Source organism: Morus notabilis, unplaced genomic scaffold (genome assembly GCF_000414095.1).
Source record: "Morus notabilis unplaced genomic scaffold, ASM41409v2 Scaffold136, whole genome shotgun sequence".
NCBI lineage: Eukaryota > Viridiplantae > Streptophyta > Magnoliopsida > Rosales > Moraceae > Morus > Morus notabilis.
Genome location: NW_010367550.1, coordinates 42831 through 59869, shown reverse-complemented (window position 1 = coordinate 59869; position 17039 = coordinate 42831). Strand labels below are relative to the sequence as shown.

Genomic DNA, 17039 nt, shown 5'->3' with positions numbered 1-17039 from the left:
TGAATACCCCCTTCCTAGGGGTCCCAGCGGCGCCCGGCAAGACAGCAGCCTCGGCCGTGTGCTGACTCGACGTCCCACTCGATCCTGCACCGGTCGTGCTCTTCTTCGGCTTGATGAGGATGCTGTACTTCATCTCGGATGGCACGGCTACGCAGAAAATGAAGAGTCAATTCAGGAACACCTCGACTACGCCCCCCGGGCTTCGCTAAAAAAAAAAGAGACGAGAAAAACCCGACTTACCGCTGAAGAGATCGGCGGGAGGGGCAACGGGTCGACGTGGGGCGGGAAGATCGACGATGAGGCCGTACAGTTGTTGGTTCTCCTTTGTGTTGAGAACAAAGGCACACCGACGGTCAGGGGAAAGCGACAGTATCTTCTCGACGCGAGCAAGCGCGGATGCTGGGAGCGTCGGACGGTCGACTTCTTCACCTGCGAGATTGAAACATCGTCAGAAGGCTCGACAGCTGCACAGAAACCTGTGAGAGAGGAAAAAGGCGAAGAAACCTACAGTATTTGCTAAATATTGTCTGTGTCCCCACCGGTCGCTCGCCGTCGAGGGGGTAAGAGTTAAAATTACCCCTAGGAAGAAGAATTGGGGTTTCCACCCGTGGGCACTGGTGGTCTTCCCGATGACCACAGGTGGGACAGGAGGTTTGGACTTAGCATGGAAAGCTATGTAAAAGAATCCCCTCTGCCCAGGGGAAGCCTGAAGGGAGTAGCAGTACAAAAATTCCTCGACGCTGAAGTCGAGGCTCAAAATTTTCCTCCACAATATTATCATGGAGTTTATTGTCACCCAACAATTGGGTGACAATTGTGCGGGTGAGATCCTGTGAAGGCCGCAGAAAGCCTTCACAAAGGGGTGGAAGGGCAAGGTTAGCCCAAAGGTAAGTGCCCGGGTGTACACGGTCATATGACCGGGGGGAGGGTTATGCGCCCTGTCGTGGGGGGTCGGAATGATCAGGTAGAAGTGAAGAGGGTCGATCCCTGCGTCGATGAATGCCTTTCTAGCGGCGTGGGGCCTGATCTTGGATGGGTCGAGGTCTGTGGCCAGCCCTGAAAGAGTATTTGTGGGCGCAGCCCCATACCCTTGACGCCCGAGAGAGCCGGCCTGCGGGTCGACACCCTCGTCGTCAAGGAGAACGAGTGCGTCTTGTTGGGAAGACGAGGCAGACACATCAACGTACTCCTCGACTTGGCGAAGTAGGGAATCCCCGCTTCCGCCCAAAGACGTGCTGGAGGTAGCGACGTCCTCGGGGTCTTCCCTGACCCTATGCTCGGAAACCTCTCGACCTCTAGACCTCTAACTTGCTTTGACGACATGTTCTGAAAATGAAAGGCAAAGAGGGAGTTAGCTCCTAGCGGTCGAGATGTCCAAAGCGCAAGGTAAGAGAAAAACATACTACATCGCAAGCCACGGAGGCTCAGAGCCAAGTCCGAGGGCCTCAACGGCACCCAGGAGGTCGGACATTGCCAGCCCCGCCGTCGGCGTAAGGCCGGCGGCACCCGGCAAGGCCGCTCCCCCCCCCCCCCCCTCTTATTTGCAACACATTTCGATGCGACGGTCGCAGACGAGGCGACCGGACCCACGGGGAAGAACATGGGGAATAAGGACTTACCGGAGTTGGAGGATGCTCGAATCTGAGAACGATGGACGGTTCAAACACGGAAGATGCACGGAGGAAACGGCTCAGGGGAAAATCCGGCAGAGTAATGGCGTCTTGAAAGCTCGGTAGTCAGAAATGCAAAGGTAAGGGGGTATATATACCCGCAAGAGAGGAAGTCAAGGGGTCTTCGAGGAGTCCAAAGGGCTCCAGATCTCGACCGTAGAATTTGAATCGGTCTCATCCGATGGTGGATCCGAGAAGGCATGATCGAGCGGCTGGGGAGAGAGCAACAGGAAAGGACTTGATCCGACGGTGATAATTCATCCCCCCGTCCCACGTGGCGTTAGGGAAATGAGGACGTGACGGTTCGTACAATCGACGTGACTGCTCCACTGCCCGAGAAACCAGCCGCAATGATCACAATACTCGCGAGCAGTAGTCCTAAACCGCAGAAATGTCCCTTTCCAGGCGGCATCCTCGACGCTGTATAGCCAGGAAAGTCACACCACGACATTCTAGTCTAGGGGTAATTATTACACCATGGTCGAGACATCGACCATTCCTTCGAACGACCGACGCCGAGGACTCCCCGCGGAGGACCGGCTGTTGGCATCGACGGTAAGGCATAGCAAACGTGCCCTATGCGTTGAGAGATCGCGCAAGAGGAGAGGCGCCGGGCGAGGGCTCTACGTGCTGAGATCGCTGCGTCGAGGGAACATTGTCGGTCCTTTTTGCCAGAAGTCATGTCAACCCGAGGAGGGAAGTATTGATCCGACTGCTACTGCAGAAGTTAGGAAATCAGGCGGCAGGTTGAGAGGATCAGCTGTATTTCTAGGAAAAGTCATCATGAAAACTCACCTACCCTCACGAGGATCGAGAACAGAAGATGGCTTCCTCCTTGGGAGCCGGGAATATGTAATCGCATGTAGAGGCCTATAAATAGAACGAACGAAACCCAGAAAAGGGTTAGACACCATTGGTATTACAGAGAGAAAACTTGTAAACATCTGAGAAAATAGTGCATGCACAAGTGGATTAGGCACAAAATTATTGTCGAACCACTATAAAATCGTTGTCTCTTCTACATTGTTTTGCCGCTTATTACTTGATTCAGTGGTTAGCGCAACCGTGAGCGTTCCCGGAGAAGTAATTACGAGTTGCCGGAAAAGCACCGTCAACAAAATTTAAAGACTAATATTTTAGAATAATTTTTATTAATAATTATGAACCTGTAATCTTTTTTTTTTCCCTAACATTTCCTACCAAACAACTACAAGTTTTAGAATCCATCAACTAATCCTCCTATCCTTAAATAAGATTAGAATTTAATTTTGGTTAGTAAGTTAGAAACAATTGCCTTTGAAAAGGGAAAAAAGAATACCAATCGATGTTAATACCCGTTTGGCCATGGCGATCAGTATCATTACGCACTCTCCGACAAAATTGGTAAACAAAGTCGTGCAAAGTATAAAAGGACGGTCAAAACCCCCAAAGCACACAACGAATTCTTCAAATCATTATATAATCAACTTTTTTATTGTTATTTTCCCATTTTAGTTTTTTTTTTTTTTTTTTTTTTTTAAACTGAAAAGATCAATTTTATCCACAAAAACAAAATGAATTTTAGGTAAATATACAGAAGTGGATTTTGTGTCCATACATTCCAATTTCCCAACTCCCAATTCCCCCACCCGTCTCTCTCGCAAATCGCAACGACCAATTCTATATTCCCTTTCTTTTCAGATCAACGAAAAAAAAAAAGTAGCAAAAACTCCAAACTGAAAAAAAAAAAAAAAAAGGGTTCACCTGATCCATCGTATTGTTTGCATATCTCTGATCTTGCTGATTATCCATCGCAATGGAGAATAAGGACCTTTCAGAAGAGGATTTCATTAACGGAAAACTGATCGGCAATACCAAAACGGAGGTCGCTGCGGAGGAGGAGCTACCAATTAAAGAAGAGACTCCTCCTCTTCCTCCTCAAGCTGATGGCAATGAAGCTCCTGATCAAACCACCATAAAGAAGGCCTCCGAAGAAATCGTTCGGTTCGTCAACGACGACGCGTCGATCGAGGCCGTGCCTGCAGATTCCGTCATCAACGAGTTCCTGGACCTCGTCGAAGAAAAGATCACGAAGCGCGAATCAAATAAGAAATATAATCATTGCGAGACAGCATTTCTGGAATCTGTAAACAGAGTATCAAAGCTGCACAAGCAGTTAAATGTCGTTAATTCCAAATCGGAGGAGAATAGTATTTCTCTGATTAATCGCATCGGAAGCGTCCAACAGCGTGCCATGGCGTATCTCCAAGAAGAATTCCGATCGCTTCTCGAAGATTCCAAGACCGTTGAAGATTCGGATAATATTAATAGCGATGCTGGCGACAATATTAAGAATAATAATTCGGATGATCAAAGTACTACAATATTCCCGGGGTATACTCGCGACGTCGTTTTAAGCATGAACAAGATCGCGAAGGAGATGATTTTCGGAGGATATGAGTCAGAATGCTGCGAGGTTTACATGATCGCGAGGAGGAACGCGCTGGAGGAGATCTTGCAGAGCTTGGGATTCGAGAAGATCACCATCGACGATGTTCAGAAGATGCACTGGGAATCCCTCGAGAGAGAGATCGTCCCTGCCTGGATCAACACCTTCAGGCAATATATATTGAAATCATTTTAATCCGCGAAATAATTATTTTTATAATTAATATTGATCATATTTTTATATATATGTTTAGGCAATGCGCGACCGTCCATTTTGCGGAGGAGCGGAGCCTGGCGGAGGCAGTGTTTTCCGATCATAACCCATCGATTGCGGCGAGTCTGTTCAGCAACCTAGCCAGAGGAGTGGTAATACAGCTTCTGGATTTCTCGGAGGGCATCGCGATGTCGAAGCGCTCGGCGGAGAAGCTGTTCAAGACGCTGGACATGTACGAGACCTTGCGCGACATGGTTCCAAAGATGGACGGCCTCTTCCCAGCCGACGAGTGCGCCGCCGAGCTCAGTACGGAGACCTCCCTGGCCCGGTCCCGCCTCGGCGAGGCCGCAATATGCATATTCTGCGATTTGGAGAACTCGATCAAAGCCGACACGGGGAGAACTCCGGTGCCCGGCGGTGCGGTTCATCCGCTGACGCGCTACACCATAAATTACCTCAAGTACGCCTGCGAGTACAAAGACACGATTGAGCAAGTCTTCAAGGAACATTCCAAAACCGATGACCGAAAAGATGACGAAGTATCGCCGTTTTCGGTCCAGCTGATTAGAGTAATGGATCTGCTGGACTCGAACCTAGAAACGAAATCAAAGGTGTACAAGGACGTCGCGCTGAGCTCGATCTTCATGATGAACAACGGACGGTACATATTACAGAAGATCAAGACCTCGGCGGAGATCAACGGTTTGATGGGGGACACGTGGTGCCGAAGGAAGTCGTCGGAGCTGAGGCAGTTCCACAAGAACTATCAGAGAGAGACGTGGAGCAAACTCCTGGGGTGTTTGAGTCACGAGGGACTGAACGTGGTAAACGGGAAAGTGGCGAAAAAGCCGGTGCTGAAGGAGAGGTTCAAGAGCTTCAACGCGATGTTCGAGGAGATTCATCGGACGCAGAGTTCGTGGGTGGTGAGCGACGAGCAGCTGCAGTCGGAGCTTAGGGTGTCGATAACGGCGGTGGTGATTCCGGCGTACAGGGCGTTCTTGGGGAGGTTCTCGCAGTACTTGGATCCGGGAAGGCAGACGGAGAAGTATGTCAAGTTTCAGCCTGAGGATTTGGAGAACTACATTGATGAGCTTTTTGATGGGAACACCACGCCTATGGCAAGGAGGAAACAGTGATCAAATGTGATCTCTCGTCGTCATCTTTGATGATTAGAAAAATGTCAGCGTGCATGAAAAATAACGATATAATCATATGGGACAGAAAAAGGTCTGGGGAATGAGTCCAATGGCTTTGCCACGCGTGGCAATTATATTAGAATTACGAGGTTGATTTGGTCATTTCCTGTGGTCAAATGACCAAAGCATTCCTGGCAAGTACAGATGCTGATGGACTCACTCCGCTAGATTGACTTACAATTCCTTTTTTTTTTTTTTGGCTAATCTACTTACAATTTTTGTTCATTTCAACAAATTTTTTCCTTTTCTTTTCTTCATTTTACAATTTACAATTTTGTGGTATCGCATAATGCCACAAAATTGTACCATAATTAATGCCCTTTGACATTGCCGAATGTATATTTTCCAGCCCAAATACATTGGACAGCCGACGTTATGAAATATCAATATACTAGTTTATTTTATGGATTTCTTTTATCCTTTTCCTTTAATTTCTTTTGTTTCGTAAAATTTTTTAAAATATACTCAAAGCACCATATGGTTATGGCCATATGCCAACTTGTTAATTTATCATTTTATGTTGAGCTTTCGTTTATACATTTTTTTTTTTTTAAGTCACAATGTACCTATTCATTTACAGGCAATTTAGCAGAGTTTTTATTTTTACTCTTAGCCAACAAAAGAAAATATGTAGAAGTTGTAACTCTTCCGTGAGTGTTTGAAATTATGTTTTTAAAAAAGTTTAAATAAGTCAAAATGATTTTTAAATGTTATAATAACAAAAAAAAATGTTACAATCTTGTTGAAATTCTAGTATAAGTTTCAAATTATATACTGAATGGCTTTTTTGAAAAGCCACATTTTGTTACTTTTACTAGTAACTATTCGGAAAAGGCAAAACTCTTATAAGGGATTATCCAAACACTCTCAAAGCTATTTTGAAACCCACAAAGCCCAAAGCAACATTTAGAAAGCGGGAGTTTCTCTCGTAATACTAGAAAAATGAAACTATTAGTAATTCTATTTTTTTTTAATCAGTTTTAACTGTGAAACATGCTTCAAAAATTGCATGTTTTACATATTTTTTCAATCTCATTTGATTTGATCATACCTAACAATCAAAAAACTAGTCATACCGATAAGATGGCCTACTAGAGACAATCCCTTAGAAAGCTCTGCCAAACAATTATCCCATAAGTCATTTATGAAACCATCCAAATTTATAATTTTGTCTATCTAATACTTAAATCTTTTTCATATACGAGTACCATGTGTGGTTTAGTAGATGTTAATTTTGTAATTTTACATGTTGAAGCATGACTGGTAAAAGAAAATCATGTTAAATTTTATTAAAATCTTAACAATCGAAGAATTGACATAAAGATTGATTTGTGACGACTTAATTGTTTAAGTACTGATTCTAAAATATTTTAAAAATTACAACTAAATATTAGGCCCCGTTCGTTTCGCTCGTTTGAGTTGAAAACTTGAATTAAAAAGTGAATTCACATGAAAGAAAACATTGTAGGAGAAAAAGTTGAATTTGAATTTTTACGAAAAAAAAACACTGTAAACCTTGAGTTGTGATTTAAACTAACGAATGAACAAGCTCAGTCAACTATAATTTCAAACTAGAAATAGAATTGGGCACTTTATAGGAATACCACAGGTTTTGAATTTGGATTGAAATATGTTATGAGACATAAACTATTACAAAGAATGTCACAGCTAAATATACTTAAAAATCGTAAAATCCATAAAAATCTTACATATATACATGAAAAATCACAAAACGTATTGTAAAATTTAAAATACAAAATCAAATACGTAAAAATATAAGTATAATTTTGATCAAAACACAAAACTTAAATGATATTATTATAGTATATTTTATAATAATTTTAATACTCATAGTAAAAATCAACCAAACCTTAAAAACCATGCATATTGCCTAAATATCTCAATAAGATTAACTAATAACCGGTAGAAAGGAAAAAAAAAATGAAGCCCAATTTTAAACAACGGGCCGGGTAAAGATACGTACGACCCGAGACAATAAATGAAAAGCGCACGTAGGCGACGCAACAAGATACTTTTTTTTTTACCCTTTTAGCAAATTTAAAAACAAAATGAAAAATGAAAAAATAAAAATGAAAGATACTTCTTTACCCTCCTTAGATTCTCTCTCTCTCTCTGCAACGCGGCAGTGTACTTAGGTTTTCATAATTTCACGAGCCCAAAATGGCAAATTTACCAACACGGAGGGGTAGTTTCGCAATTTATCGAATCCATCACGGAATTTTCCACAACTGTCTCACGTCAAGCGAACTAAACACAAGTTGTAACAACAAACAACACTCAAAACCATAGCCGTTCGACAGAAGATAATAATAATCTCCTCAGATAAAACCACTTCACAGTTCTTCGGAGTTTGGAGTTTTCGATTCCATAAAATTATCCAGAAAATTCCCCCTAATTCTTCTAGAATCTTCCATGGAAGAAGAGCCAGAGCATTCCGGTTTCACCTGCTTCTTCTGATTCTTCAATAATACCTCAGTCGCCGCCATTTTTTTCTCAACAGGTTCCTTCCCTAACTTTAGGGCTTCCAATTATTGATCTCATTACTCGTTTTCGTTGCCGTTTAGGGCTTTACTTTCTTGTCGTTTGGTCCGAATTTCTTATTTGTCTTATTATCCTGCTTTGTTTATTTATTTAAAAAAAAAACTGTGTGGCGATTTTTTAGGCAAGAATCCTTGTGACTGGTTGAGTTGGATGAACACAGTTGATAATACTGAAGCAAATTTTAGGTTTTGAATTGCAGAAGAGTTTTGTTTTTGGGTGTTTAATTGAATCATCACTGAATGTTGAAATTGATAATTTGAATTTTTGAGAAATTGACTCTAAATAGTTTAACACAAATGCAATCCTGATGAGTAAAGAATTAGAAAATAGAATTGGAGTGTGACAGGATTCCCAAGTAATCTACCAAGTTTAAGTGTCAAGTGATGTGGTAAGTGAATTTTTATTTTCTGATTGGTTATGTTATACACACACGCGTATACAAACACATACATATGGTATGTGGAAATAATGCTAATCATGATGGAAAGATTATTTCCAAAGGTCCGTCAACAATTAATGAGCTCTAAATTGTTGTTCTTTTCTTTGTTTTTTTTTTTTTTTAAATGTTTTTAGATCACGTTTTATACAGTTGATTTTGTTATTTCTGTTCCCTTTATTTCAATAATTTTTTTTTTCTTTTTCGTGTAGGATATCTTGTGGTTTTCTAAAGTGAATTTCATTGTCGTGTGAAGGTTCCTTTGCTTTAAAAGGTCTGCAATAAAGCTTCAACTGTAGAGCTCAATCCTTGTGGAAATCATGGGCAGTACATTCAATCCACAAATCTTTGTGGAAAAGCTAACCAAGCTCAACAATACTCAGACCAGCATAGAGAGTATCCTCACGATATACGAATCAGAAATGAATTGCTTTTTTATGGTTGTCAGCTCGTGATATTTTGTTTTAAGCTATGTACTGTTGGTTTTCTTACATACACTTGTATTTCTTTTCTTGAACCTTGATGACAACAACAAATGATCTCCTCATGTCAGATACCTTTATTTGTAAATATTTCGTTTTGTAATCCATTGTTAAGAAACATATTCATTTAGTACATATATTGTTATGTCTAATAAGAAATGAATAGCTTTTGTATGAAATTCTGATATTATATTTCTTCTCTGTATGGAATTCTAAAAGAGTTATTTATTTGTTTTCATCATTTCAAATTTATTTCCGAAAATCAGTTATTTCTTTGCTTACTAATTTGCTTAGCTGTTATCCTTAATGATGTGAAGCTCTATCGCACTGGTGTATTTTCCACATGAACAAAGCAAGACAAGTTGTTGAAACATGGGATAGGCAATTTCATTGCTCCCCGCGTGACCAAAGATTGGCTTTTCTGTACCTAGCAAATGATATTCTGCAGAACAGTAGGCGCAAAGGCTCAGAGTTTGTTGGTGAATTTTGGAAAGTTCTTCCAGATGCTCTTCGTGATGTAGTTGAAAACGGAGATGAATTTGGAAGAAATGCAGCACTACGACTGGTATTCTCATCTAACTCTCCATACTGGTCTTCTACTCAAGTACACTTACATGATTTCTAAATTTATTCTCCCCGAAGACAGCAGTATTTTTGGACATCTAAGGACAATGTACTTTTGAAGAGGCTTACTTTTAATGATGCCTCGTGGGTTGGGGGGTATAGCTTTTTTATCCTTGTGTGGGTGTTTGCTTTCTAATTGATGAGTTTCTCTGAATAAACCCTTTTTCTTTTGGGTATTCCATTGAATTTGTATGATGTCTACAAAAAAGTGCTATTTTGTAATTTTGATTACTTTGCAACCAGACTGATATCATAATGGAAAATTTCAAACCTGGGAAATTTTGGCGAGGCATTCATTAGTATGTTTTTAGCTTGAAAAATAGCAGGAGATATTGCTAATACTTTCTTTTCTTTTAACTCATATAGATTAGCATATGGGAAGAAAGAAAAGTGTTTGGTTCTCGGGGGCAAATTCTAAAGGAAGAGCTTATGGGAAGGCACCTGGAAAACAATAACAGAAATGGAAAGCCTTTGAACGTCAAACTGGTAATTCAAATTATATTAGCAGGCAGTGCAACTAAATAGGTTTCCTATATTCTTTTCCTTCCTCTTTTTGAGGTTTTGGTTAAAAACAAATACTTGTGTATATGATTTTTGAGTGTTGACTCGTTCTCTCTCTTTTTTGTCCATTTGTTGGAACAGAAACATTCTGCTGGAAATACGCTGGAAAAAATAGTTTCAGGTTATCATGTTGTTTATGGGCATATGGAGGAAGACGTAATACTGAGCAAATGTAGGAATGCTATCAACTTTGTTGAGAAAGTAGATAAGGAAATCGGTAGTGATATCAATGCAGGTATATTCTTGCGATTGTATGTTCAACATGTCTTGTTTGTAATGATTTATATGTGTTGCATGTTCACATTCCCTCAGTCTCTTTCTGTTAGACTAATACTAGGTTAGTCGCAAGCTTGGTGTGTGCACATTGATTGCGACGATTTAATTTGAGTAGAGTTTATTTGCTTCCATTCATATTTAGGTTATTTTATCGGAATATTGGAATGATGAGAAACTGAATATTAAACTTTTCAATTTAAACTTTCGTTTTTTCCCCTCATGATTTTGTACTTGTTAACTTCTGTAGAAATCTTAAAAAATTCAATTAAACACTCATTTTGTCCCCACTCAGAGCTGATAATTTAAGACCTCGTTCATTTCACCGATTTGAGTTTTCAGTTCTAGGTTTCTACAGTAAAAAGCTCTCAGAAAATGTCACATCTAACTTTTTCTACTACAGTGAAAAATTCTCACAAAATGTCACATCTCAGCTCGAATTGAAAACTCGAATCCGCGAAGTGAACGAGGCCTAAAAGTTCAAAAATTCCAGCCATACTCACTTAGGGTGTGTTTGGTTCGGGAGAATGGAAAGGAATTAAGGTTTTTTCTTATGTTTGGTTGGTTTTAAGAAAAGGAATGGCCATTCAAAATGAAATGACTTTCCCATTAAATGGGTAAATCATCATTCCTTCCTCACATGAGAAGAATGTCCATTCCAAGCTCTTTTAATTTTCTTTTCCATCATTACCCTTGAATATTATAATTATAAATATTATAATAATTATTATTGTAATTATAGGGATAGTAGTATTTTTTATAAAATTAAATATAATAATCATATATTTTATAAATAATATTATTATATTATATTATGTTATGTTATATTATATTATATAGATGTGATGTTGTCATTAATAATATAATAGCTATAATAAAAATTAAGATTTTATTATTTTAAATATATAATATTATAATTATAATTAGATATTATATTTTATAATATTATAATTATTTATTTATATAATTACAATATAAATTTATATTATAATAAATAATAGATAATATACTATAATTAAAAATGAAATATACTATATTATATATTATAATTATAACATGTTATATTATATTCTATTATTACATTTTTATAATTATACTATATTTCTAATAATATAATATATATAGTGGTAACATTATAATATAAACTAATCACAATATCATTATTTTATTATATTATATAGTATGATTGTATTTTAATAATAAATATTATATAACTATAATTATAATTATGTATATTATATCCTTATAATTATATATATAATATTAGTTATTAAATTATTATATTAATATATATAGTTATATTAGCATGATGGGTAATTTTGTCAACATAAAAATATTCATATCCCATTCCATTGCATTTGTAAAAGTAGAACCAAACAAATGAATCATCTTTCCTTTCCATTATATTCCATTACCATTCTAATTTCCATCCCCATTACCATTCTCTCATTGCAACCAAACGCACCTCATTTTTTAAAACTTTATCATACAAACCTTAAGTACAATATTCCTAAGATAAATATATATGTACACATATTTTGATATCCAGAAATCAGATGTTTTTGTGGTCTAAACTTCAAAAAGCCAATTAAACTTGATATATTTGAAGGGAAAAAAAATAGAAAAAGGTGCTCGGACTGAAACAAATTTCTAAATCTTCTTTTTGGGGGCAGGGAAATTTCATGGATCTACACTTGTGGAGGATCTGCAGGGGCAGAATTCTGTACTGCAAGACTGTATTGAACAACTAACGACAGTTGAATCGTCAAGAGCTAGTCTTGTGTCTCTTCTGCAAGAGGCTCTAAGAGAGCAGGTTTGTTGGCAGGCTACTTTGTAGTTACGAATTGTTCATATAAATACAAATATGTGGACAAGTACGCGCAGCTGATTTGGTTTTGTTTGCAGGAATCTAAGCTGGATCAAGTCCGTAATCAACTTCAGGTTTGGTGTTCTTAAATCCAACTCCGAAAACGTCTTTTGTTCCCACTTTTTCTTTTTTGTAATAGTTCTTGTTTTTTTGGTAAATTGATGAAGGCAAAGCTTTTAACCCAACCGGTCGTCTCGTCTTTCATTATATGTTAAGATTTTCGTTTCCTTTTACATACATGCATTGATTACACTCCCTTTCATAGGTAGAAGGTTACATAAGGAGGAATAGGACATATAAGTGAGAGTAACGACGTTATTACTTTTGAAATGAGGACAAAAGAGAAATTTGACTTTATATATAAGATGTAACAAGTTTCTTCTCAAAATAATCTCTCTGCTATTGGAGGGATAATAAATGGCAACCCATTGATCCTTTCATCCCCTCAGTTTTCTCTTACTTTCTCTTTGCGCTTGTATCAAACAACCCACTAATCCATTTTCTTAAAAACTCTGCCCTTTTTTCTTCTTTTCCTACCACTTTCCTCCTCTACTAAACATAATGTAAAAGTCCTACTTGTATATGGTACTTGTGTTTTGAATATGTTTTGTTTCCCAGGCTGCGCAATCCCAGTCAGAGCACGCCACTACTATCTGCCGTCAATTAGTAGGCCATGACAATGTGCCGCTGTCGCTAGCTAACCATGGTCCCAAGGAGGTTCACACTTCCGTAGTGCCACACAGCTTAATAGCAGGAGATAAGGAGCAATCTGCACCGGTAATGTACACCCATGCAGCGCCTTTTCCTGAAAAATCGGTACACATGGAGGAAGATCCCCGCAAATCTGCAGCTGCAGCAGTGGCGGCAAAACTAACTGCCTCAACATCCTCCGCTCAGATGCTCTCTTATGTTCTATCCTCCTTGGCGTCGGAGGGTGTCATAGGCAACACAATGAAAGAATCCTCTGGTGACTATCCATCTGAAAAGAGGCCTAAGCTCGAGAATGACCAATCACCGTATGTTCCTCAGAATACTCAACCACCACCGGTTTCTCCCTTTCCTCATCCCGACACCAGCCAACAATTCAATCCAAGCGAGCCGCCACCTCCTCCATCGTCGTCGCCTCCACCGTTGCCACCACTACCACCAATGCCGCAGTACCCAGTGCCCCAATTTATGCAGACTGCTACTGGGTCCATGGCCAATGTACCATACAGCTACAGCATAACCCAACAAGCACCACCTACAATGCCTGGTTATACAACAGTGGGGGCTCCTCTGAATGGGGTTTCTCCCTACTCAACAACAGCAAATTCTTACCAGACTTTCCAGGGTCCAGATGGTAATTTCTACAACCAGCCATCTTCGATGCCGATGGCGCCAATTTCTCGGCAATAATATTTCTTAGTTCCATATCTAGCTAGGAGGGAGAAGATTTTGATGTGTTAACATTGACTCTGGAGAAGGGAAAAAAAAAATCTGAAGCTTTTGTTTCTCCCTACAGAGAACCTTTTATTTATTACTTACTGTGTACCTTTTGTTATACACATGTTAGTTTTGCACATAGTTACTAGTTAGTAATGTTTGTAACTTTAAATTGCGTCTAAATTTATGGATTTGAATACAATTTTTTTTCATTGAACTGTTGAATTGATGAAGTTTGGAGCATAATAATTTATTTATTTCCTGATGGAAGGATTAGAAGATAAGTACATGTGCTGGGGTCGTTATTGGTAATTCTGAAGATGTTTACTTTCATTAAAACGTTATTGGGCCTTCCTTAGGCCCATTATTAGTTACCGGACTCATTGTAAGGAGCATGGGCCTTGGAGTCACCTTCTCTTGGGAGGAAATTTGGACCTCAGTCTTCCACGGGCTGGGCTGATGCAATCCTATGTGATAGTGTAAATTAGTCCCAAGTTAGGACTTGACCAAACTTTTGTTTTGGAGTTAATTACATAAAAATACTGTGTGCAAATTAGGTTTTTTGACGTCTAGTTATTTACATATATGGCTTTGATGTGAAAGTTAGGCTCCAATTTTTCTGAAAAATTATGTTTTTCAACTCTCTAAAAGTGGCATTCCTCTAATTAAGCTTTAGTTGCAATTTTTTCTCAGTTTTGTCCGTTTATTTCTAACAACTACAAAGAAATCCTTTAAATTTGAAATATATATTTCTCCTTTATCCTTCATACACTTTTTGAACTAAATAAAAGGAGGTGAAGAGAAAAAACACTTTAAATAGTTTTTGGAAAAAAAAATCTTATGTTCTACGAAAAATATTATGGGCGATAGATTTGCAATTTCTAAATATATATACACACATGTTTTGTTTTAGGGTTTTATGTATTTTGTCTTTTTATTTCAATTTTTAATCCAAAAAGGTGTTATGTCTGACTTTCTAATTTCACTGATTTAAAAGATTATAAAAATGTATTAACAGACGACCTTAAATGTTATAGGATGATTATCATTTCATTCTTTTACAATTTCGAACTCAAATTTTTTACTATAGTGTTTTATCTTTAAAAAAAAATAAATTTAACTTTTTTACTACAGTGTTTTATCTTATATAAAATTCATTTTTCAACTCAAACTATTGAAAAGAAGAAGTATATTTCTCAAATTTAAACCTTGGTCATTTCACCGATTCGAGTTTTACTACAGTAAAAAGCTCTCAGAAACAGTCACATTTAATTTTTTTGATATAGTAAAAAACTTTCACATAAAGTTACATCTCAACTCGAATTAAAAATTTGAATCAACGAATTAAACGGACCCTAAATACGAAAATTATTCTTTATTATTATTATTTTTTTACTGGTGTACCTTATATCAAAAGTAGAGAAATTTAATAAAGTTTAAAAAAAAATTGAAGATTTCTTTTTTTATATATATATCTTTAATATAAATTCTCTTTATATACAACATGTCATTAGAGTCTATTTAGTTTGTTGATTTGAATTTTTAATTTGAGTTGAGATGTAACTTTATATGAGAGTTTTTTACTGGAGTAAAAAAATTAGATATAATTATTTATGAGAGATTTTTATTATAATAAAATTTAAAATTTAAATTTAAATCGACGAAATGAACGAAAATAGATTATAATGACCTTTATTAAACAAAGAAAAAAAAACAAAAACAAAAGACCCAAAGTCAATGAAAAAAAAAACAAAAAACAAAAAAAGGTTGTTCTTTAGTGGGAAAAGGGGGAATATTTAAGTAGAGGCATGTTTTATGTAGAGGCATGCATATGTACTCGGGAAACGAGGTCATGCACTCAGGAAACGAGGTGACCGGTGGTGATGAAAAAATCACGTATCATTACGTGTCAGTGGGGCCCATAAGCGGATCAGAGCGTGTCCGTTGTTGGTTCCCACATTATGATTTTGAAACAAATAATCAAATATTAAAGTGGAGAGAGAGGTGGAGTTGAGTGGAATGGGTACAAGTACAACAGTGCATTTGCTTTCCGTCTCATCCTCTCTAATCTCTTTAAAACATTGGCCACCACATCAGGCCATCATCTATCTCTCTCTCTACTCAAACAAGACAAAGACTTGGAGTTGGAGTGAGTTGAGTTCCCATGGTTTTGGGATTGTAAAAAGCTCCACTTAGTTAGGGTGTGGTCAATGTGCTTAAGGGCCAATCCCATCTAGTGAATTCACTAGTTCACTTTAATTTCATCAAAAATGAAAAATATAGTTTGGGGAGAGAGAAAGTAGTTTATGAACACGTCTTAAAACCTTTGTTTCATTCATACACCATATTGTATGATTCTATTCCGTTATTTTTGAATACCCACCATTAATAAAGCCACAAGGAAGTTCCCTTGCTTAGTTACTTGTTTTCTTCCTCACGCATGCCAATAGCACAACGGATCTGATTATATTAGCAAACTGCCATGCACATGCAATTGTTGTACCAAATTTTATGTACTTCAGTTAGCTATATATTAATATACTTTGAAGAAACTTCAATATTGGTAGGACATTTTTAACACTATTTCATGTATATAAAATTTTGATCATCAACATCATAATCATATATATCAGAATCAAACGACATGCATGAATTCTAATATCAGTAAGTTTAAAAGTGTGGAATATATAATAGTGTAGATTTTTTAAACTTATCATGCACGAAATTATCATGTTTAATAACTTCATGAAGGCATGTGAATTATGTTGTTTTTTGTATATAATTATGCAAATGATCATTAGTGTCACCCATAACGAACACAACATGACAACACAAACCATTAAACATGAACATGATCAGTTGTTTGTTTATAAGACAACACAAACTCTAACCAAGTGAATTGTCTCTGTAAACTCAATGGCTATTTCTAAAAGTAATTCGCAATGCAATTAGCCCACTCAGATCGCACATCATCAAGCTCCATTTAAGTGTATGTCTCCTTTTCATTCAACTGCAAATATGATTAAGATCATTAGATAATCTAGCAAGATACTTTTTTTTTATGAGAAACAAAAGAATTTTATTAATGATAAAGAATAAAACAAGCCACAAGTAATAGCTTTATAAAAGTGACAATCTAAATTAGCAATGCAGTAAAACAAAGCATCAGCCCCGATTACTGAAAAAAAAAAAAAAAAAGGAAAAAAGAAAGAAAAAAACAGAGAGAAGAGCAAACAGAATATGAAATCCATTGTCAAGTATATAGAAACACCTTTTCAATGCATTATATGGCTGAACAATTT

General features: G+C 37.5%; 2 protein-coding genes across 3 annotated transcripts; both read left to right on the top strand.

Moving 5' to 3' along the window:
* Positions 1-3465: 3465 nt before the first annotated feature.
* Positions 3466-5447, top strand: LOC112094401 (exocyst complex component EXO70B1). The gene is made up of 2 exons (XM_024175136.1): positions 3466-4268; positions 4352-5447. The coding sequence occupies exons 1-2, from the start codon at positions 3466-3468 to the stop codon at positions 5445-5447; spliced, it is 1899 nt and encodes a 632-aa protein (XP_024030904.1).
* Positions 5448-7798: 2351 nt separating this feature from the next.
* LOC21389119 (UPF0400 protein C337.03) lies at positions 7799-13954 on the top strand. Of its 2 annotated transcripts, none has more exons than XM_010112625.2 (8): positions 7799-8028; positions 8762-8901; positions 9305-9552; positions 9978-10097; positions 10254-10407; positions 12119-12258; positions 12351-12386; positions 12931-13954. In XM_010112625.2, exons 2-8 carry the CDS (start codon positions 8826-8828, stop codon positions 13708-13710), a joined length of 1554 nt encoding a protein of 517 aa, XP_010110927.1. In that variant the 5' UTR covers positions 7799-8028; positions 8762-8825; the 3' UTR covers positions 13711-13954. The 2 variants fall into 2 exon arrangements, with proteins under 2 accessions (XP_010110927.1, XP_024030914.1); XM_024175146.1 differs by having other exon boundaries at positions 8718-8901.
* Positions 13955-17039: the final 3085 nt, after the last annotated feature.

Excerpts from the sequence above, each read along its gene's own strand:
- LOC112094401 (XM_024175136.1), top strand. The coding sequence starts at position 3,466 with ATGGAGAATAAGGACCTTTCAGAAGAGGATTTCATTAACGGAAAACTG. Across the intron at positions 4,269-4,351 it reads GCCTGGATCAACACCTTCAG|GCAATGCGCGACCGTCCATT; the intron begins GCAATATATATT and ends ATATATGTTTAG.
- LOC21389119 (XM_010112625.2), top strand. The coding sequence starts at position 8,826 with ATGGGCAGTACATTCAATCCACAAATCTTTGTGGAAAAGCTAACCAAG. Across the intron at positions 8,902-9,304 it reads TACTCAGACCAGCATAGAGA|CTCTATCGCACTGGTGTATT; the intron begins GTATCCTCACGA and ends AATGATGTGAAG. Across the intron at positions 9,553-9,977 it reads GAAATGCAGCACTACGACTG|ATTAGCATATGGGAAGAAAG; the intron begins GTATTCTCATCT and ends TAACTCATATAG.